The 22,218-nt window shown below is 38.5% G+C and overlaps 1 protein-coding gene across 1 annotated transcript in view; it reads left to right on the top strand.

Moving 5' to 3' along the window:
* The window catches only part of PMS1 (PMS1 postmeiotic segregation increased 1 (S. cerevisiae)), a 105,540-nt gene that overhangs the window by 37,636 nt on the left and 45,686 nt on the right, over positions 1 to 22,218 (top strand). The window contains exons 4-5 of the mRNA XM_006878937.1: positions 4,143 to 4,306; positions 20,080 to 20,196. Coding sequence (XP_006878999.1) covers positions 4,143 to 4,306; positions 20,080 to 20,196 — 281 coding nt within the window. The remainder of the gene's footprint in view (positions 1 to 4,142; positions 4,307 to 20,079; positions 20,197 to 22,218) is intronic.

Below are 22,218 nucleotides of genomic sequence, written 5' to 3'. Positions count from 1 at the left end.
AAAATTAATAAAATAAAATTAAAAAAAAAAAGCTCGGAAGCATTAGTGGCATCCACTTCTGAAGTAGCTTGCCTCTGGAAACCCTGTGAACCCAAAGAAAAGATGGAAGTTATACAAATGTCCAGGTCTTTTGTTCATAGGGTCACTATGAGTCGCCTACAACTCAACGGAACTTAACAACATCAACATATGGTGCTGACAAAACTAGTTAGCTGTTTACAGAAAATCGGAACAAGATTTATACCTCACATCTTGTACAAAAATCTAACACAAGATGGGTCAAAGAACTTGGCATAACACCTGAAATTATAAAAAATCATCAAAGAAATATGGTGCAAACTTGGGAACCCTAATCTATGACATGAACAGACTACCAGATGTAAGTGAAAACAGAAAATAAATTAGACGACAGGCACCTCCTAAAAATGAAATCCTTTGGTCATCCAGACACATGTCCAAAATAGTGAAATGAAAACCTTCAGCCTGGGGAAAAAAATGGTTTGAGATGATAGATCTGATAAGGGACACATCTCTAAAATTCATAAAAGACTCTAAGCAAGAAAAAGTCAAACAAACCAGTTACAAAATAGGCAAAAGACAGACGTTTCACCAAAGAAGACATTCCTATGGCTGACAGACACATGAAGAAATGTTCGAGATTATTGACTGTTGCACTCATTCATTGCTGTTGAGTAGGAATGGACACAGTTGACCTCCCATTGGGTTTCTAGAGAAATCCCATGAAAGCAGGCTGCCCATCCTTCTACCACAGAGCCACTGGTGGAGTGGAACCTCCAGATAGGCATTGCTTTTGCTTTAGCCCCACAGCTCCTGAAGACCGCCAAAGCACCCCAAATGAGACATACTGTGAAGAAATGCTTAAGATCTTTAGCTATTGGAGAGATGCAGATCAAAACAATAAGGTATTCTCTCTCCCAGTAGGGTTCAAGACAGTAAACAAATGCTGATGAGGGTATTTGTCACTCTCATACAATGCTGCTAAGGAGTTGTGCTGCCAGCTCCAAGGCACATGGTTCAGACTCACCAGCTGCTCTTAGAGTAACAGGGGGTGAGATGAGCATTCTCCTTCCCCATGTATTGCATTAAAAAACCCACCTGAGGATCAGCTGAAGTCAATTTGGACTCAGTAGTACGTAAGGCCAATATACACTGCTAGAAGGAGTATAAAATGATACAATCACCATGACAAGCAGTTTGGTGCTTCCTTAGAAAGTTTGTTGTTATGTGCCATTGAGTCACAACTAACTCATAGCTCACCCTCCTGTGGAATTTTAGAGGCTGTAAATGGCACAAAAGTAGATTGCCCATAATTCTCCCTCAGAACAGCTCGTGAATTCTCTTAAGACACCAAGAGACTAAAAATAACAATTGATTTCAGCAATCCCACTACTAGGTATGTTTTCCAAAGAAATATAAACAATCTCCTGTTTATTGAGTTTTATTTACAATTGTTGTTGCTGTTGTTGTTATGTGCCGTCGAGTCACTTGCAACTCACAGTGACACTATGTACTAGAGCCCTAAGCCCTGCTCTGTTCTGTGCCAACTTCACCATCTCCGACACAATCACTTCCACAGCCCCAATCACAAAATCGATCCCATTTCATCGACGGTCTTCCTCTCCTGGGCCGTCTCTCCACTCTCCCAAACATGATGTTCCTCTCCAAGGACCGGTCCCTCCTTGCAACATGCCCAAAGTATGTCAGATGAAGCTTCAGAATCCTTGACTCCAAGGAGCATTCTGCTTCACTCTCTCCAGGACAAACCTGTTTGTTCTCCTAGCAGTCCATGGTATATTCAACACTCTTCTCCAGCACCACAGCTCAGAGGCATCAATTCTCTATCATCTGTAGTCACTATCCAACTCTCTAGTGCATAGCATGTAACTGCAAAGACTTTAGCCTACGTCAGGCACACCTTAGTCTCCAGCTTGACGTTGTTGCTCTTCAGTACTCTTGAGAGGTCCCTGACACTTGACTTTCCCAATGCATTTTGTCCCTTGATTTCCCGGCTGCTGGTACCAAGAGTGTTGATTATGGAGCCAAGCAAACTAAAGATGTTCACAATCTCAATCTTTTCATCTATCATAATGCTGCCAATCAGCCCAGTGGTGAAAATCTTTGTTTTCTTGATGTTGAGCTTCAGTCCATATTAAAGGCTGTGGTCCTTGACCCTCTGCTGCAAACATTCAGGATTAAAATCAGGAAAAGTATGCATCATTATTGTATCCTTTCTCCACACCTATTCAATCTGTATGCTGAGCAAATCATTCAAGAAGCAGGACTATATGAAGAATCCAGATACTTGTTTAGAAAAGAAAGACCTAGGTGTTTGTGCATATTGACAATAAGGGTATAGAGGGAAGAAACAATTAAGTCTATTGTTTCTGCCGTTCAAAATTGTTGGTTAGCAGTGTTTACTGAGAAAAGGAGGTCATGCATAGCATCAAGACTCAAGAAGAAGATAGTTCAGATCTGAGTGTGGTCAATTTGAGGCATTCGAGGACAGCTGTTTGGTCATTTTCAGAGTGAGTCTGTGTATGACTTAATTCATTAGTTACCAGGCACATACATCAGTTTGGCATCTGTGAAAACAAGTTTTAGCTTATAATGAGTGATACTCTAAAATCCCTTTTGGCCAGGCAACATCCTGATACCTCAGTTGAATTTTGTGCATTGCTTCTAATATATGTGTTAATTAGAGGAATAAATAACACTTAACTTTTTTTTTTCCTAAAAGGCAACATATAAAAATACTCTACAAGGAGAAATAAATTGTTTAGGAGTAAGTAAACCTGTGTTAGAAGAGATTTCTGCACTGGGAACCTCTAGGACTTGGGAAAGAGAGAAAGAAGGAGCTGTAACACTGTACCTAGTGTGAAATAAAGAGAAAGAGCTGCAAAGGAAGGGCAGTAGCAGAATCAGAAGACTTGTGCAAGACAGAGTGGGCTTCTCAGCTCATGGAATGAAAAAGCTGAGTGACTGATGCAGACATGTGACTAACATAACATAGGAGTTCAAAGAAGAAGCCTCTGAGAGAAAGGAGGAGAGGATTTTAGAGGACCCCTCTAAATTCAGTCTAAGGAGTTACCCAGGAACAAAATGAAAGGGGCAGAAATGTTTGTGAAATTCTGTATTGTCTGTGAAAGACAATTGAGAAATCCAATAAACTTGGAAGAAGGTTGAGAGAAAATGCTCTTGGAAGCAGACAAATTTACCATTCTCTCTTATAATATTAATATCATTGTTAGTGTCCATGATTGAATTGTTGCCCCAAAATGTGTGTCATCTTGGCTAGTGAAAAAAGTTATAGTAAAGGAGGGACCTCAGACAGCAAGAGCAAAGAGCTGGGAAACTCCTTGACAGGGCCACGACAAGTAGAGACTCCATGGAATGAGGAGTCTGCAGATGCTGGAGGAATCAAGGACCTTCCAGAACCAATGAGAGCCAACACCCCAGATTTGGACTTCTAGCCTCTTAATCTGTGAGATGGTATCTCAGCAGCAGTCTATGAGAGAATAATTTCTTTCTTTCTTTTTCTTTCTTTCCAAAAACCCAAAGTGAGAACGGAGTGTTTTCATAGTGGAAGACTTGGTGGCAGAGGGAGGTCTGGATACTCAGTGGTAGAACTGAAGAGCTTGCCTCATCAGAACAGAGGCCAGAGGGGCCAAGGACTGAGGGCTATGGGGAGACTTGCCTGCAGGCACCACTGAGAAGAGCCTGAGTCCCCCCAAACCGCATTTGGAGTTATCATTCAAGTAACCCTATAATCATGAGTATTGTCTGAGTGCTATATGGCCATTGTAAGAAACCTAGCAGAAAGTAGAAAATGCCATGGGTGGGACAGTTGGTGGAATGGTGGTTAAACTGATAACCAGAAAGCAGCCAGTTCAAATCCTGCAGTTGTTCTATTAGAAATAGATGTGATGGTAAGGAGTACAGCCTTGGAAACCCATTGGGTTTCCTGTGGGGTTGCTTTACGTCAGATAAAACCCATAGTTCTCAGAGTTGGAAGATAACAGGCCTTCAGCAATAGAAGGGGTTAATGACTGGATTACTTACAGATTTGAAGATCTATGTATTTCTTCCAAATCTAACTATGTTTTTATCTTATCTGCCAACAGGTACAACTGTAACTGTTTTAAAATTATTTAAGAGCCTACCTGTAAGAAAGCAATTTTACTCAACTGCTAAAAAATGTAAAGATGAAATAAAAAAGGTCCAAGATCTTCTCATAAACTATGGTATTCTTAAACCTGACTTGAGGATTATTTTTATACATAACAAGGTAAGCAATTTACTCTTTTTATTAGGTTTTTTTATGATTTATGCAGAAAAGATTATTCGGGAGGATGGGCTTGTGGGAGGAATGTGGCATCAAGATTGGAGGAAGACTCATCAACAACCTGCGTTATGCAGATGACACAACCTTGATTGCTAAAACAGAGGAGGACCTCAAGCATTTGCTGCAGAATGTCAAGGACAGTAGTCTTCAATATAAATTGAAGCTCAACATCAAGAAAACAGAGATTCTCACCTCTGGGCTGATTGGCAGCACCATGAGAGATGGAGAAGATTAAGGTTGTTAACAATTTCAGCTTGCTTGACTCCACAGTCAACTTTCTTGGCACCATCAGCCAAGAAATCAAGAGACAAATTGCATTGGGAAAGTCTGCTGTCAGGGACATCTCCACAGTGCAAAAGAGTAATGATGTTAGTCTGGGCATGAAGGTGTGCTTGATCCAGGCCATGAGCTTCGCAATTACTTACTATGCATCAGAGAGCTGGAGAATGACTAAGGATGACAGAAGAATTGATGCCTTTGCGTGTGCTGTTGGAGTATGTAACATACCATGGACTGCCAAGAGAATAAATGGGTCTCTTTGGAGAGGATGAAACTCAGGTTCTCCTTGGAGGCTAGGATTTTGAAGCTCCATCTCACATACTTTGAGCATGTGATGGGGGGGGGGGGGCGACCAGTCCTTGGAGAAGCGTCATACTTGGAAGGGTGGAGGGACAGCACAGGAGAGGAAGACCGCATATGAGATGGATTAACACAGCAACTGGGGTAATGGAGGTAGATGCGTTGGAGTCAGTGATACTTGCTCAGTACAGGGCAGGCTTCAGTGCTATTGTACATAGGGTTGCTGTGAGTTGGAGGTGACTTGATGGCACGTAACACTAACAATAAAGAGATTGTATTTTATCTCATTCAATCACATATATAAGAGTCTGCTTGTAAAAACATGTTCGCATTGTTGTATATTTTTATGTAAAGACCTCTTTGTCATCTAACATCTGTACAGATCTGACCCAATCTTAATTTTAATTAATTTTCATTTCTTAATTTTAAGGCTACTGATAGACTTCATCCAGTGAATATTTGAATGCTTCCTTTTGCTAGATGCTATGGCACATCTTGAAACTATGAAGATCAATAAGACTTGTTCTTTTCCTTCAAGAAGTTCATAGTTCTGTAACATTTTTCGAATCTGTCTTGAAGGAAGTCAACCAGGGTGCTCCGTCAAAGCAAGGGAGGTGAAACTTGTCTTGTACTTTGGGCATGTTTTCAGGAGAGGCCAGTCCTTGAAAAAGACATCCTCCTGAGAAAGGCTGAGAATCAGTGAAATGAGATGTATTGGTACAGTAACTACAGCAGTCGGCTTGAGCATGGCTGGTAGTGCGCATGACTGAGCAGGACAGGTCAAAGTTCAGATCTGTTGTTCATGATGTTGTCGACTAGATGGCAGCTAACAACACAACAATACAAGAACTTTATAATTCTGTGTGGTAAACAGTATTTGTTTATATGTAAAGTTGAATGTCACAGAAATTATATTATACGGTAAGCAATAGTGCTGAAACCAGAGTCCAGATCTTGGGCTTTTTTTAAAGTCCTCTTTTGTTTCTACTTTCTGTCTTTTTACTTGTTACTAAGAAGATTGTTTATTAAACAAGCTATGATGGGTTATTAATCATCAACATCTTTAGTCATCTTCAAAAAAATAAAAAGGAGGGGTAAAAGTGAAGGACAGTCAGCCACCTGTTCCTGCTGGCATAGGGCTCGGCCAGATGATGCCTTCAGGTCCCGTCCATCCCTCCCAGGCTGTGATTCCTCAGGATGTGGATGGATAGAAGCGCCTCCTGCTGCTGTTAATAACACTGTGAACTATTGGTCCAGAAAAAGTTGAGTAGTTAAAAGTTAAATGTCCCTAAGGTAAGAAAAGATCAGGTACAGAAGCAAAATGACAGGTAAGAAAACAAAGGCAAGAAAAGGTAGTAGAAAGGAAAATAGGAAAAAAAATAGTTGTATATCACTTTACTAACAAATAGGTTATCAGTCTAGCTATTTCCTTTTGAAGGTGAATAACAGTATTTTATAGTATACAACATTTATTCTTGAGAACACCTATAAAAATGTGTATTGAGCAAACTCATCACTCTGTTGTCTTCAGTAATTTCAAAAACAGTTCAGTCTCTTAAAGAGCATGCTGGAAGCACTGAACCATAAAAGTAATTAAAGATTTATCAAATATCTTAATTAGTAAAATCATTATTGTTGTTTAATGTCGAGTCACAACCAACTCATTGCTGACACTCCAGTGAGTTTCAGAGGTGGTTAAATTGCATGGGAGGAGCCCATCTTTCTCCTGTGGAGCATAAGGTGGATTCAAACTGCCTATCTTTTGGTTGGTAGCATTATTCCTTATTCCTAAGCCACCAAAGCTACCTAAATAATAAAATAGTAGCTGTTACTACATAAGGAAATAATAGTATGAATTAGAGCAAACTTTTAGGAAAGCATCAAGATTTTCTCTCTTAGTATAGTGCTTTTACATTTCTTAATGTTGTCGTACCTTGAAAATGTTAAAATATGTTGTTTTAACTTCCACCCATGATTGCCATAAATCTCTTTGAACAGCAAGTTTTATTGCATTTAACTTTTCATTTTAAATATGCCTATGTTTAGTATTCTTAATGACTATTCTCAAGGACTTTTTTGTCTTTACTTAAATTTAAGCCTGCCACCAGTACTGGTATGTTTCTTTTCTTTAGTTTTTTCTTTTCTCCATTAGAAACAAACAATCACATTGCACATAATATGAGAAGTACTATTGCTATTTTGACAACTTGGATTAGATAGTGTTCCTTCTTTTTATGAAGGTTTAACCTGCCAAGACATTCTTTGAATACTGATAATGTTGATGTTCTTGCCAGTATGGTTATGTTAGAAAGAGGTATTTTTCTTCTTTCATCACCATGTTCCTTGAAAGCATATTGAATAATGAGACAGCCAAAGAGAAATAATTTACAAGTGGATTCAGTGAGTTTATTTAAAGTAAATATTATTTGGAGAAATGCTAGGGCCAGTCTTTAGATAACCTCTGCAGTTTTTAGCTTTAGGTGTATTAATTGAACCCTCTGGGATTCAACTGTCTGTATTTTCATTCTATAAAGTAGTTATTTCCCAGCATTAGAAATAATTATTAATACTGTATCTGGAAACCATCCAGTATTCTTAGCTATTTGATGTGAATATGAATAATCCTGTAGATTACTGTTTCATATTATAGTGATAAATATGTCAGTTGACACAGAGGACACCTGTATTTGTTATGATTGACTTTTAATATCTTGTGAATTTTAAAATTGTTTTGAAATGAATTTTGTTTTTACAATTAGAGGCCTCATTGATATTGCATAAGCAAAGTTGAATGTCATTGATGTAAGAAAGTTTGTAATAGTTAAAAGAGAAGTAAAAAGAATACGAGAAATGGCATTTCTCTGACTTCTACCCCCTTGTCATACACGTGTAGTCTTTATAAGATCCATTCATTCTTCGTGAAAACTGTACAAATGCTGACGCAGCGCCGAAAGGTCAACTATTTCTAATTTCACATACTGGAAAGAAGCAGTGAGTGCCTTAGCCTTAAAAACTAAAAAGACTGGTTATGGAGATTTGATAGTTAAGTGTGGTTTCCTCTTTGTTTTTAAGTCTCTAGAGTGATATTCCTTTGTGTAGTTGAAACTGTAGGTAGGAAACAATGAGAAAGAAGGTGCCCTTTTATTGTATTAGAAATAAGTTAAATAAGATTAAAACTTGTATGCCCTACAGTCATAATGTTCTTTGTTCATTTTATGCTTCTTGAGAGTTCTCAGCCTTTGTTTCATGTATTTTTATTGTTTCCGTTTCATTTCAGCTGTGCTGTGGAAAAATCAAGGAAAGGTTCTTTTGTCCACAATTAGACTAGTGTTAAAGGATCACTTCACCTTCAGCACCAATACCAGGAGATGGTATATTACATGTGATTGAGTCAGAACTGAGTCATAGCTTGATCCTCCAGCAGATTTTCAGAGGCAGATATTCGTATAAGAGGAGAATGCCCGTCTTTCTTCCTCAGGGCAGCTGGTAGATTCAAACTGCATGCACAGTTGTGTTGGCAGCACAGTTCCTCACTAGCCACAAGAGCTCCCTTCATCCTAGGAGACAGCACCACGCAATTTTTCATTTCTAAATCCTCTAGGTAAATATGATTTCTGTATCTGTTACTTACCCTCTTATAATCTTCCACTCCCAGCATAGTAGATTTCTCATCTGGTCAATAGAATTCACATGAGAATCACACATAAATCTAACTTTTTAAATTCAGGCCAATGATAATTGATTCCATGGCTTCTAAATTCTTTGAAGCTTTTCTTTTTTAAAAATAAAAATTATCTTATTATATGCTGAGCATTTCCATTTCTTGTTTCTAAAATTGAATTTCACATTTCTGTTGGAATTTTGCTGAGGTGATTGAATAAAAAAAATAAGAGTATAATAGGAAGTAAGAAACCTAGAACTTTACATCTAAGGTGGTCCTCGGTTAATCTTTTTGTGTGAATGGATTGCTTGATAACTTTGTAAGTGTTGAACATAGCAGATAACATTCAGGTATCTTAATTTTTAGTGTAGTATTTATTTTCCTGTCCTATAACGTGTGAAGAAGTCCTGGTGTTATAGTGTCTAACTTATCAGGCTACAAACTAGAAGGTAGCGGGTTCAAGTCCACCAGCAGCTTCACAGGAAAAGATAAGCATTCTGTTCCAAACAAAACTTAGAGCCTCAGGAATTCGATGGAAGGTAGCAGTTCATCAGAACTGACTCAGCAGTGGGTTGTGTCTTTGTTTGTTTGTTTGTTTGTTTGGCAGCTACTAAATGGGGAGTCTTGAGAAGGTACTATGAAAGGATTATGGAATGGCCTGCAGTCTGATAGAGGAGTGTATGGCTTAAGTGAGAGTAAATATAAAAGTATATGAACACCTAAATAACAGACACGTATTATGAAAATTAAGATAAGGAAAAATTTACTTCAGGATACAATAGTCAGGGAACATGTCATGATAGATGTGGTTTGTGGTAGGTGTTTTTTTTCTTTTTCTTTTCTTTTTTTCTTTAATTTTCTACTAGTTTATTTACAACATGCTAATACATTGCTGATGGATGTGTTTTTATCTGAGTCTTCAAGGATGGTCTTATAACAAGTGTCTTGGCTGGACTGGAGCTGGTGCTAATGTCAGTATAGGAAATAAGTCTTACCCTATCCTGAAAATTCTTGTTCCAAACAGATGAAACATCTTTGAGCTGTCACAAAATGTTCAGAGAAGCATAGTCACATTCTCTAATTTAACTAAGGTCTGAAAGCCTCTTGGAAAATGAACTTAACTCTGGTCATAATTACAACCCAATCCTGTACGTGATACTAGGTAATGAGGCAGGAAAGATACGGTCAAATCTCTGATGGAAAAAAACAATCTCTATGAATGAGGAAAGGAGTCTAATAGCAGAAAGTAAGACTTTCTCTCTATAAACTTACATCAGTAGTAAGGTGAGAGCCCTAAACAGCTCAGGCATAGGGCCATTCTTCTATAGATTGCCAGGAAAAGAAATCAATAGATAAGCGTTGCTTCCAGGACAATATTGCCTTTCCTGTGGCCTTCATGTCTCCATCTTCAGGTATCACATGGAATTCTCGGAATTATCTATAATTATGGCAAGACCTACCTTAAAAGTTAGAGCTTTGTAGCTGCTAACTTTAGAACCTTAAGTAATCAGTTTTTTATCTCCATAAGTCACTATGAAATGCCTTCTTGTTGTATACTGTCAATTCGGAACCAGCTCATAGCAGACCCTCCAGCAGATTTTCAAAGGCAATAAATCACATGGGAGGAGATTGCCTATTCTTTTTCTGTGGAGCAACTGGTGGATTAGGACTGTGTGCCTTTGAGATTGCAAAGCAGCTTCTTACCACTAGGCCACCAGAACTCCCTATTAGATACCTCGGCTTCCTGGATTATCTGTTATCACTTTAGACTTTCCTCAAAAATTGCTGTTAAGTGCTATCAAGTTGACCATACACATAGCGATCCTATGAACAACAGATCGAATCTTTCGTTGCCCTATCCAGCTCTTCGTGATCTCTGCCAAGCTCAAGTCCATTGTTTCTGTCACTACATCAACTCTCCCTTGGGCATCATTCTTTTGGTAACCCTTTACTTTTCTCAGCATTACTGTCTTTTTCCAAAGACTGGAACTTCTTGACAGCATACCCAGAGTACGAAAGATGGAGTTTTACCTTCCTTACCTCTAGGGACCACACTCTGGTTGCACCTTCCTCCAAGACTTATTTGTTCTGTGTTTGGGAGACCGTGGTATATACTCTTAACACAGCAGTCCACAGGCATTGGTTCTTCTTCATTCTGTCTTATTCATTGTCCAACTTTCAGATGCATATTAAACAGTTGAAAATGCCATGGCATGAACCAGGGGAACCTTAGACTTTAAATTGTCTTTAGCACTTTAAGAGAAGTCCTTGACAGCAAATTTTTCCGATACAATATATCTTTATTTCTTGATTACTGATATAATGAGTGTTGATTGTAGATCCATGTAGAATGAAATCATTATAAAAATTATTACTTTTTAAACTTCTCTCTGAAGCCTATGGACACTCACTGGTAAAATCTCTTTTGTCCATAAGCTTTTCTTTGATCATACCTTTTACCTTCTTGTTCTAGTAAAACTTAAACCCTTTCAAGTGGTATTATCTCTCTCCTAGTTCTTATAACTCAGTGCCTCATTGCTATTTCCAGACTATTCTACCTCATCTCATTCAGCAGAAGAAATGGCCAGAGTGGCTTCATTTGATTGTTCAGAGGTAGGAAGACTGGAGACGAACAGTCTCATAGAAAAATATAACAAGGTATTCTACTCAGTGAAAATAAAGAGGAAAGGCTGAAATAATATTATAAATAGTTGATCGGCAAATGGCCTACTTAAAAATTGAGGTAAATTTTGCATGAAATTAATCATTTAAAAAAAGAAAATGAAACTGTTTTAAGATGTGTAATTTAATGATGTTAGTATATCCCCAATATTGTGAATTGTCGTCTTCTCAGATGTTTTTACTGCCTAAAGAGAAAACTCTGTACCCATTAAAGAGACAGTCCCCATGGAAAGCACCAATTTACTGTCTTTTTTGGATTTACCTTGATTATTTCTTATAAATAAAATAATGCAATTTGTGGCCTTCTGTGTTTGCCTTCTTTCATGTTGCAATATGTTTCAGTACTTACTTCCTTTTTGTACCTGAATAATACTTCATAGTGTGGATACATATACCACATTTGTGTATCCCATCATTTGTTGATGGGTGTTTGGGTTCTTTCTACGTTTTGATTGTTATAAATACTGCTGCCATTTGTGTACAGGGTTTTGTTGGTGTACTTGTGTTCAGTTTTGTTGACTACATACCTCGGCTGGAATTGCTGGGTAATCTGATAATTTTCTTTAACTCTTGAAGAAGGAAACAGGAAAAGTGTGCCCTTGCTATTACTGTGTAGGAATTGTAATTACTGTCCTGGAGAAACGTAATTTGTATCAATTGCCAACTAGAAAACAAAATTGCTCAAAACTCTCACAACACAAGAGGTATGGTTTTGGTTTTGATGGGTTTTTTTCTTAATTTTTAAAAAATTTTTAATTAGCTCAAGTCCAGTTACCTACTTTTTTTCTTTTGCTAATCTTAAACTTTAGTGCTAGATCTGAGAATCCATTGCTAAATCCCATGGACCTATATGCTTTCCTCTAATAGTTTTATAGTTTTCAATCTTGTTATTTCATCCCTGTGATTGATTTCAAAGTAATGTTTGTCTATGAGATCAGATAGAGCTCCTACTCTTTCTTTTGCATGTGGAGATCCAGTTATACACAGCATCATTTGAAGAAGAGACAACTCTTCCTCTGTCCCTCCCCACTCCACTCCGGGAATGATTGTGGCATCGCTGTGAATTCTGGACTCTCAATTCTATTCCATTGCTTATAGTTACACCAGTACTACATTGTTTTGACTGTAGCCTTGTAGTAAATTTTGAAATGGAGAATTCTGATATTCAAGACCCCTTATAATTGCATTTGAAATATGTACATAAGTAGAAGATGAGCCTGGGACTTGACTTGGGCCCAAAGTGTTAACTTTTTGTACTATACATGGGAATGTGGATTTCCTTTTGCCAAATGGCTGAAAGGGCGCCAAACAGATTTTCTATGGGGAACTAATAAAATAAAATAATCCTTACTTCATTTAAAGGACCAAGTTATGGTTAGTTTGTATAATTAAAGAAATTTACAGTGTTGTAAATATTGTTGCTATCTGTATACAAGAAGCTGTTCAGGGCATGGAGAAGACTACCTGTCCCAGTAAAATTTGTGATGTAGCTAAGATTGTTTAATGTAATCTTAAATCTTGTTTATAAATGACACACACACACTCACACACACAAAAGAAGTATCTGTCTGTCTGACTGTCTATCTTTCAAGGGCCATAGAATTTTATCTTTTAAATTTTATTAAGGTGTTTTAGTCATACTTTTGTATATAATTTCCAAACTCAAAAAGGTAGAGTGAAAAGATTTGTCTCAACTTTGTTACTAATTTCTTTGTAACCCTCTGAGGGGTGGGGGAGTGTGGTGCAACCCCCTAAACTCAAAGTCATTGCCATCAAGGAACTGACTCATAGCAGATTTCCAAGACCAGAGGAGATAACCCGTATTTCTCCCTTGGAATCACTGGTGGTTTTGAACCTCTGGAGAGACACAGCCTTTGGGTTATCTCATAACTCCCTATAGAGTATTCTAACAGAGCTCCCTAAAAAACTTTTAAGCAGGGTAAAACAGGACAAAAGATACTTTAAATTAGAAATAGAATAAATCCTATGAAGAATGATTTTTTAAAGTTTGAGGCTAAGTAGCAACAATCAAATAATAATTTGTAGTGATACTGCCCTTTAATGAAAGTATTGATAATATTATGACATAATTTACACTTTTACACTTAATTCAAAGCACTTAGCAATATCTTAGTGATAAAGCTAATTTATTGATATGTTGTCAATGTGGAAAACTGTATTTTGCTTATATTTGTGCCGGGTTCTTTTTCAGAACCAAAATCAGTTCACAGAGAGATTTAGAAGTAGTAGTAGTGGATACAGATGCACTTACATATCAGCTACTTAAGACCTGGAAAGTAGTTAAAACTTCTGATTTCCAAATACGAATTTCTTAGTATCTGTGCATATGGTTTGCAAAAAGTTTTATTGCACTGTGTGTGGACCAATTTCTTTTATATTTTAGAAGGTGACACCTTTGTTCAGTCAGTCTGACCATTGCATGTTGTTTTGGTGATTTTAGTTTCTTTTTTCCCCATTCCCTCTGCATTTTTTGCATGCTATTCGTTTTTTACCCAGTTTGTCACAAATTGCATTGGCCATTGAAGTTTCCAATTAAATATGAGTATTTATTTTTAAATTAATTGTCTACAAGTTATATGTCAATAAAGTAGGAACAGCGATAACATATACTAGACTAACTTCAATCAAACCTAAGGTGGTGTACATGTAATAATATATTTTTGATTGAGGTATTTTTGCACTGTCATCATACTGAGTAGAGTCAGATTCTTACTTGGCACATTCGGATGCTCCAACTTTGTGTGACCTAGATAGAAAATATATGGGGGCATGAGTGTGTATTTTTAGCACATGTTGAGCTTTCAGCCTGAAGATAAACTATGTAAAAAGCTTCAAGAAGAGTAAAAGGAAATCTCTGTTTTTAAAAAATACAAAACTGAGGAAAGGTTGGTAAAAGGCAAAGTAAAAACTATTTAAACATTTAGAGTTCTAAAATTCAGTTTCTTCTAGCTGTGCCACTTTTTAATTATTTTTGGTTGCTTAATAGTAGATCACATTTTGAAAATGGATCTAAATTGCTTAATAGTAAAGAGTTGATGTGATGGCAAACCTCTTTATTATTTATTGCTAGCTCAACTGAAACCAGTTTAGGAAATGCTCTTAAATTAGCCTCACTGATCTGATGCAATAGTGGACTGGTGTGAAATAATGCTCACCAACTTCTAACAGTATTCACTGTTTTTAAAAGTGCTCATTTCTTAGTTCTCAGGTCACAGCTTTTCCAGACCTATTTCCTGAAGTGATCTTTTTACACTTCTGTATACTAGATATTCAGCAGGTCAGGCAGTGAAATTGCATCCTTGCATTAATCAGCAGCTAAGATTTATATCTGTACCTGAGGCGTCACTCTAATAGAAACTAAAATAAACAGTGTAATGTTTACATCAGGAGCATCACAGACATTATATTCAGTGCTGTAATTAATTGTAAACTTTTCTTGAATTTTTTTTTTCTTCTAACTTTATATGGAGTTCGGTGGCCTGGTGGATGAGGAAGTGCTCTGCTAACTCAAAGACGGGCAGTTTGAATCCACCAGCAGCTCCCCAGGAGAATGATGGACAGTCTCTTCCCTAGTGATTTTTTTAAATTGAGATGTTAATGAAAGTTTATAGAGAACTTGGATTTCCATTCATTCATTGTCACACATTTCCCTCCCTCCCCCCTCCCCAGGTTTGCTTTTCTCTTTGAAAAAAAAAATCTTTAATTGTTGTACAATTTCCCTCCCCTACCCCAGTCCACTTTACTATGCAGCTCTTATTCTGGACTGTTGTCATTCAAATAATACCTAATCATATATTTCTTTTAAGCAGTTCTTTCCCTCATTTATTTCAATGCAGTATTCATTACCCCCTCTTTTCTTAGTTTCCCCCCAAATCCAATGTCAGTCCTGTTTTATAACAGTGGCATTATGCAGTTTTTGTCCTTTTGTGACTGAGATATTTTACTCAGCATAATAGTGATTTAGAGCCTCTGAAAACCCACAGGAGGGTCAGGCTTTTGACTTGATGGCAATGAGGGATTTTTTTTTAGTTATATTTAAAATATATACTCCAGTGTCAGAAAGCTATCATAGTCTTAAGACTTTGCGGGGAAGAAAAGGTTTACTTCAACTGTTACTTGGTAAAAGTAATATGTGATGTAGACAGTATAGAGGCTTTCCTTCCTCCACAGTTGGAGATTATTCATGGTCCTCAGAGTCTCATACTTTGTGTTAATGTAAATATTTCCTTTAAGCTACTACTTGATTTAAAAGTCATAATAGAAACCCTCACTTTGTCCTTTTTTTACTGCATCAGTGAGTTTAGACTGTGAAAACGGGGCAAACACCTCACGCCAAGCAAAATCTTGATCTGTTGTATCTAGAGTGGCTCCGAGTCAGGAGTCAACCTGACAACATCTAACAGCATCGCAGAGCCCTGGCAGTAGAGTTGTAGCGCATTGAGCTGGTAACCAAGAGGATGATGATAGAAGCTCTTGAGGCTTTATCTAAGATAGAAGGTGCCAACTTCATTGATTGACAGAGTGGTCAGAAAATGCAATCATGTGCAATATAGGATGCAAATGAGAATCTTAATGTTCCTTTTACTAGATTGGGTCACTGAAAAAGACTTGTTTTGATACAGGTAAAACCTCTTTACATTCTTCAGTGTATGCTCCACCTGAAGTGTTGTTGAGTGCCATCGAGTCACAGTGACATTCAGAAGGACAGATTGAAAACTTGCTTTTCCTGCATCATCGTCAGGATCTCTTCCATGCTCAGGATCATTGTTGCAGTCACTCTGTCAGACCATTTGTTGAGGGTCTTCCTCTCTTCTGATAATTCTCTACCTTTCCCAGATGACGTCTTTTTCCAAAGACTACCTCCTTCCTGACAACATACTCAAGGTTTGTGAGGCAAAGTTTCACCATTGCTTCCTCTAAGGACAACCCTGGTTACACTTCCTCCAAGACAGATTTGATTGTTGTTTTGGTAGTCCTTGGGATAGTCAATACTGCCCACAAACCCTACAATTCAAAGACATCATTTCTTTGGTCTTTTTTATTCATCGTCTAGCGTGGATACAGAGCAGTTGAAAATTACATGGTTTGAGTCAGGCACACCTTAAACTGACATCTTTGCTCTTGAGTATTTTAAAGATGTTCTTGACAGCAGATTTTCCAAATGCAATGTTTTTTTTTTTGTTTTTTTCCTTGACTTTTCCTTGACTTTTGCTAAAATGGGTGTTGATTATATATCCAGGGAAAATGAAATCTTTTACAACTTTGATCTTTTCTCCTTCTGTTAAAATATTGCTTCTTGATCCAGTGGTCATTTTTATTTTCTTGATGTTGAGATATAATCTATATTGAGGACCGTATAGTTTTTGTTGTTCTGTAGTAAGTGCTTCAAGTCTTCACTTTCTGCAAGCCAAGCTTAACATAGATCATCTGCTTAACATAGATTGTTGATGAGTCTTCCTCCAGGCTTGATGCCACATTCTTCTTCACATGGTCCAGATTTTCCAATAATTTGTTCAGCATACAGATTGAAGCGATATGGAGAAAGGATAAAACCCTAGAGCACATCTTTCCTGATTTTAAACCATGTAGTATTCTCATGTTTTGTTCAGACAACTGCTTCTTGGTCTTTGTGTAAGTTTCACATGAGCACAATTAAATGTTCTGGGGTTCCCATTCTTCTCATTACTATCCATAATTTATTAAGATACAGTCTAGTGCCTTTGCATAGTCAATAAAACATAAGTAAACATTTGTCTAGTTTTCTCTGCTTTTATTCAGTATCTGTCTACAACCAACAATGATATCCTTGGTTCCACTTATTTTCGCACTACCTGGCAAATCTTCTGTATTGTGTAATTAGTGTTACATAAGTCCTTAAATATTGAATTTCCAAACCACTATGTTTTCATTCTTAACAGATGATCTCCTTTTTAATATAAAAATAAGATAGAATAAAGAGGAACTTTCTCAGCATCTAGCCACTGAATCTACAAGGCTGGTTACCTACATCTGAGCTCTTTTACTTTCTGTTCAAGTGAGTCAGCACTCTCCCTAATTCACACCTGCTTATAGTTACTTCTCTCTGTGCCTCAAGCCATACTTTTTCAAAGAGGAAGTCTAGACTCACTTTTTCATTTCCTTCCTATAGTTCCTGTGGAAGTCACTGAAATCTAACTTCATCCACTCTCCTAAAACTATTCTTAACTGTCTAAATCCAGTGTTCCATCCCGTAGTGACTTTTTCCCCTTATTTTGAAACTTCAATGTTAGACACACATGACAACTTCTTTCTTCCACTTGTCCTGTTCTCGACACCACCCTGTGGTTCTCGCCTGCTGCTGGTTCCTTTTCAGTCCCTGTGTCTTCTTTCTGCCTCTTTTATGTTAATGATCTTTAATTTGCTCTCTTTTTCCCTGCACACATTTTCTTTTGAACCTAAAAGGTATTAAGTTTACATTTGTTGCATAAATGAATCTTTCTGAATTGATAATTGCTTGGTATCTAATTGGACCTTGCTACCTGAAGAAATTACAGTATGTTAAACCATGATTCTCAAACTTCACTACTGTCTACATTCAGTGAAAAGAATCTAAGTTCATATTAAACTTTTATGTTTGTGAATAGTTTTTTGTTTTGTTTGTTTGTTTATTTATTTTCATGTGTGTACCGCCGTCAAATTGGATGACTGGTACAGGAGGCGATTGCTCCTCTTTCTTCAGCAGAGCATCTGGTGGATTTGAACTGCACACCTCTGGGATTGCAGTGCAGTTTCCTGCCACTAGGCCACCAGAGCTCGCCTGTGATTAGTTTTTTTAAGCTTTTTGTGATATCTGTGTATATAAAAGGGAATTACAAAGATTGTTTTAAAGAACATTGTAATACTTTTTTGACCATTTACATACATTCTATAGCATTGCTGTTAATAATCTCAATAATCTCAATCTCTTCACCATCTATCATGATGCTGCCAATTGGCCTAGTGGTGAGAATCTTTGTTTTCTTGATGTTGAGCTTCAATCCATATTGAAGGCTGCAGTCCCTCTGCAGCAAGTGCTTCAGGTCCTACTCAGTTTCAGCAAGCAGAGTTATGTCATCTGCATAATGCAGATAGTTGATGAGTTTTCCTCCAATCTTGATGCCACATTTCTCCTCATAGAGCACAACCTACTGGATAATCTGTTCTGTGTATAAATTGAAAGATACCGGATATAGGACACATCCCTGGCGTATACCCTTCCCAATTTTGAACCATGCCATGTTCCCTTGCTCTGTTCTGGCAACTGCCTCCTCCTGGTCCAAGTATAGGTTTCGCATAAGCACAATCAAGTGTTCTGGCATCCCCATTCTTCTTAGAGTCAGCCACAGTTTGTTGTGATCCACACAGTCAAATGTCTTTGCATAGTCAATGAAACATAGATAGACATTCCTCTAGTACTCCTGCTTTCAGCCAAGATCCATCTAACATCAGCTGCAATATCCCTAGTACCATGGTCTCTTCTAAACCCAGGCTGCACTTCAGTCAGTTCACTGTTGACATGCTGTTTCAGTCATTTTTGGATAATCTTCAGCAGAATCTTGCTTGCACGTGATGGTGAAGAGATTGAGGTTATTAACAGCTTTAGTTTGTTTGGCTCCACAAGCAAACTTCTCTTGGTACCAGCAGCCAGGAAATTAAAAGACGAATTGCACTGGGAAAATCAGCTGTCAGAGCACTCTCCAAAGTACTGAAGAGCAAAGGTGTCAGTATAGAGACTTAGGTGAGCCTGATCCAGGCCATAGTATTTGCAATTACTTGCTAGGCATCAGAAAGCTGGACAATAACTAGGGATGACAGAAGGAGAATTGAGGCCTTTGAGCTGTGGTGCTAGAGAAGAGTATTGAATATAACATGGACTGCTAGGAGAACAAACAGATTTGTCCTAGAGAGGGGGAGACCAGGCTACTCTTTAGAGGCAAAGATTTTAAAGCTTCATATGACATACTTTGGACATGTTGCAAGGAGGGACTAGTCCTTGGAGAGGGACGTCATGCTTGGGAGGGTGGAGGTGAAACACAAGAGAAAAGACCCTTGATGAAATGGATTGATTCACTGACTGGGGTAATGGGGGTAGGTGAGTCTGATACAGGCCATGGTCTTCGCAATCACCTGTTATGCATCAGAGAGTTGGACAGTGACCAAGGAGGATAGAAGGAGAATTGATGCCTTTGAGCTGTGGTGCTGGAGAGAGTATTGAGAATACCATGGACTGCTAGGAAAACAAATAGATTTGTCCTGGAGAGGGTTAAACCGGGTGGCTCCTTGGAGGCAAGGATTCTGAGGCTCCGTCTAACTTACCTTGGACATGTTGTGAGGAGAGACCAGTCCTTAGAGAGGGACATCATGCTTGGGAGGGTGGAGGGACGGCGCAGGAGAGGAAGGCCCTCTATGAGGTGGATTGATTCAGTGACTGGGATAATTGGGATGGGAGTGTCAGAGACAGTGCGATTGGCACAGGACAGAGCGGAGTTTAGGGCTGTTGTACATAGGGTCGCTATGAGTTGCAGGCGACTCGACGGCACATAACAACAACAACAATTTCTCTCTCCTGGTGTTTTACATGTTGCACTGCTAACTCCAGGCTCAGTGGTTCTTTTCCACCAGCTGCTCAAGGGGGAAAAGATAGGTTGTCTCCTCCCGTAAATATTTGCAGCCTCAGAAGCCTGATGGGGTCACTTACACTGGAACACAGTGTCTGTTGGTAAATTGTGTTAAACTTTGTACCTTTCCCCTGCAGGCAGTTATTTGGCAGAAATCTAAAGCATCGGATCATAAGATGGCTCTTATGTCAGTTCTGGGTACTGCCGTGATGGGCAATATGGAATCCTTTCAGTACCACTCTGAAGACTCTCAGGTATGCCCCAAAAGGGTTCTTCAGTAATTCTGATTTTTTAAGTGAAGCTTTAAGATATTTCTATTTCGAGAGGTTTGAGATGATAAGTTTTCCTTTTTGCATTTTCATCAAACTATTTTCATGGCTGGTTTCTTAAGGGATTTGACTAAGTATACGTGTAATTGACAAGATTGCAGTATAACAAACTTGATCATGATTGTCTTAACTATATACTTGCAGTAGAAAGAATCACAGCTCATATTCAACTTTTATGTTTAGCTATCTTTTTGTGAATTCTCTGTAAATGTTCTTTCATATATAAGTAAAAAAAGTAAATATATACAGCACTTAAACTGATTAATCCTTTCTTCCTGGAACCTACCTGCCCTTCTACCTTTTCTGTTTGTTTTACCTATCATACTTACAAAGTCGTAGTGGCTCTGGGGTTAAGTACTCCGTTCCTAACCAGGAGGCTGGTCATTCAAACCACCTGGGAGAAAGATGTGGCTGTCTGCGTCTGAACGGTCACAGCAGCATTGGAAACCCGGTGAGGTAGTTCTGCTGTGTCTTGTAGGGTCTCTGTTAATTAGATCAACTCTGGAAATGGGTTATTGTGCTTCCATTGATGTTTTTTTTTAAAGTCTGTTTTTCATTTAGTATCTCACCTATTTACTTTGGCTAAAAAAAGATGAGAGAGTGCTGGTGGCTTGTTGTTGTTAGGTGCTGTTGTGTATGACTCATGACGACCCTACGAATAACTGACCTGAATCCGAATCCTGCCCTTCTGTGCCGCCGTCCTCATCACCTCTGACATACTACAGTCCATTACTAAAACCTCTGTGTCAGTACCTCCATGACACTGGGATCTTTCTCTCCTTGGCAGACTCTCCACCTTTCCAAGCATGATAGTCCTTTCAAGAAATAGTCTCCCTCAGCTACGTGTCAAAAGACAAAGCTTTGCTATCTTTGCCTCTAAGGAGCTCTCTAGCTGCACTTTTTCCAAGACATAGGTATTTGTTCTTTTAGCAGTCCATGGAATATTCAGTATACTTCTCAAGCTCTACAACCCATAAAGGCATCAAGTCTTCTTCTGTCCTCTTTATTTATTGTCCACCTCTCTCTATATAGCAGGAGATTGAGAAAACCATGTTCTGAATCAGGTACACCTTAGTCTTCAAGTTAACATCTTTGCTGTTCTACATTTTGGGGAGGTCTTTGACAATAGACTTCCCCAATGCAGTACATCTCCTTGCTTCCTGACTGCTGGTACCAAAGGTGTTGATTGTGGATAAAAGCAGGATGAAATAATTGACAGCTTCAGTCCTCTTCTGCAGCATGCGTTTCATAGCCTCTCACTTCCATCAAGCAAGATTGCGTCATCTGCAAAACACAAGTTGTTGATGCTCTCCTTCCTATCTTGATGCGACATTCCTCTTCAGAGTCCAGCTTCTTGAATAATTTGCTTGAATAGATTGCATAGGTATGAAGAAAGGATGCAGTTCTGACACATACCTTTCTTAATTTTAAACCTTATAGTGTTCCCTTCCCCCAGTGTCTTGGGAGGTTCTCCTTGCCAGAAGGAAGGAGCATGGTGGTGTAAGCGCAGGAATCGTGGCAAGCTTTTGGAGCCGACTGCTTTCTGGGCATGTATTTGACGTGCAGGTGGTATAGCACTTGTCTGTGCGTTGCTGTACAGAGGTAACTCGTGGTTGCTGTGATGCTGAAGACTGTGACAGTGATGTGCCGATCGTGGTAATGGGCACAGTGTTGGCTGGAGCTTCCCGACTAAATCAAGCCTGGAAGCAGGAGCAGCATCCACTTCCAAAATGGCTTGCCTCCGGAAACTCTGTGTACGAACAGTGCTCAGGTTGTTCATTCATAGGGTCGCTATGAGTCATCTATGACTCGACAGCATCAAACAACAATAACAATGACGATGACAAAGAGAGAGCTACGTTGACCTAGTGGAAAGGAAGCTATTCTAATACCAAGCTGAAGGTGGGTGATTTTCATCGGTGGCCCTCGGCCAGGTTCAAATTGTTT

Source organism: Elephantulus edwardii, unplaced genomic scaffold (assembly GCF_000299155.1).
Source record: "Elephantulus edwardii isolate Elephantulus edwardi_28Jun2011 unplaced genomic scaffold, EleEdw1.0 scaffold00001, whole genome shotgun sequence".
NCBI classification, from domain to species: Eukaryota; Metazoa; Chordata; class Mammalia; order Macroscelidea; family Macroscelididae; genus Elephantulus; species Elephantulus edwardii.
The sequence above is the reverse complement of the archived record's forward strand: the minus strand, read 5'-3'. Positions and strand labels throughout refer to the sequence as shown.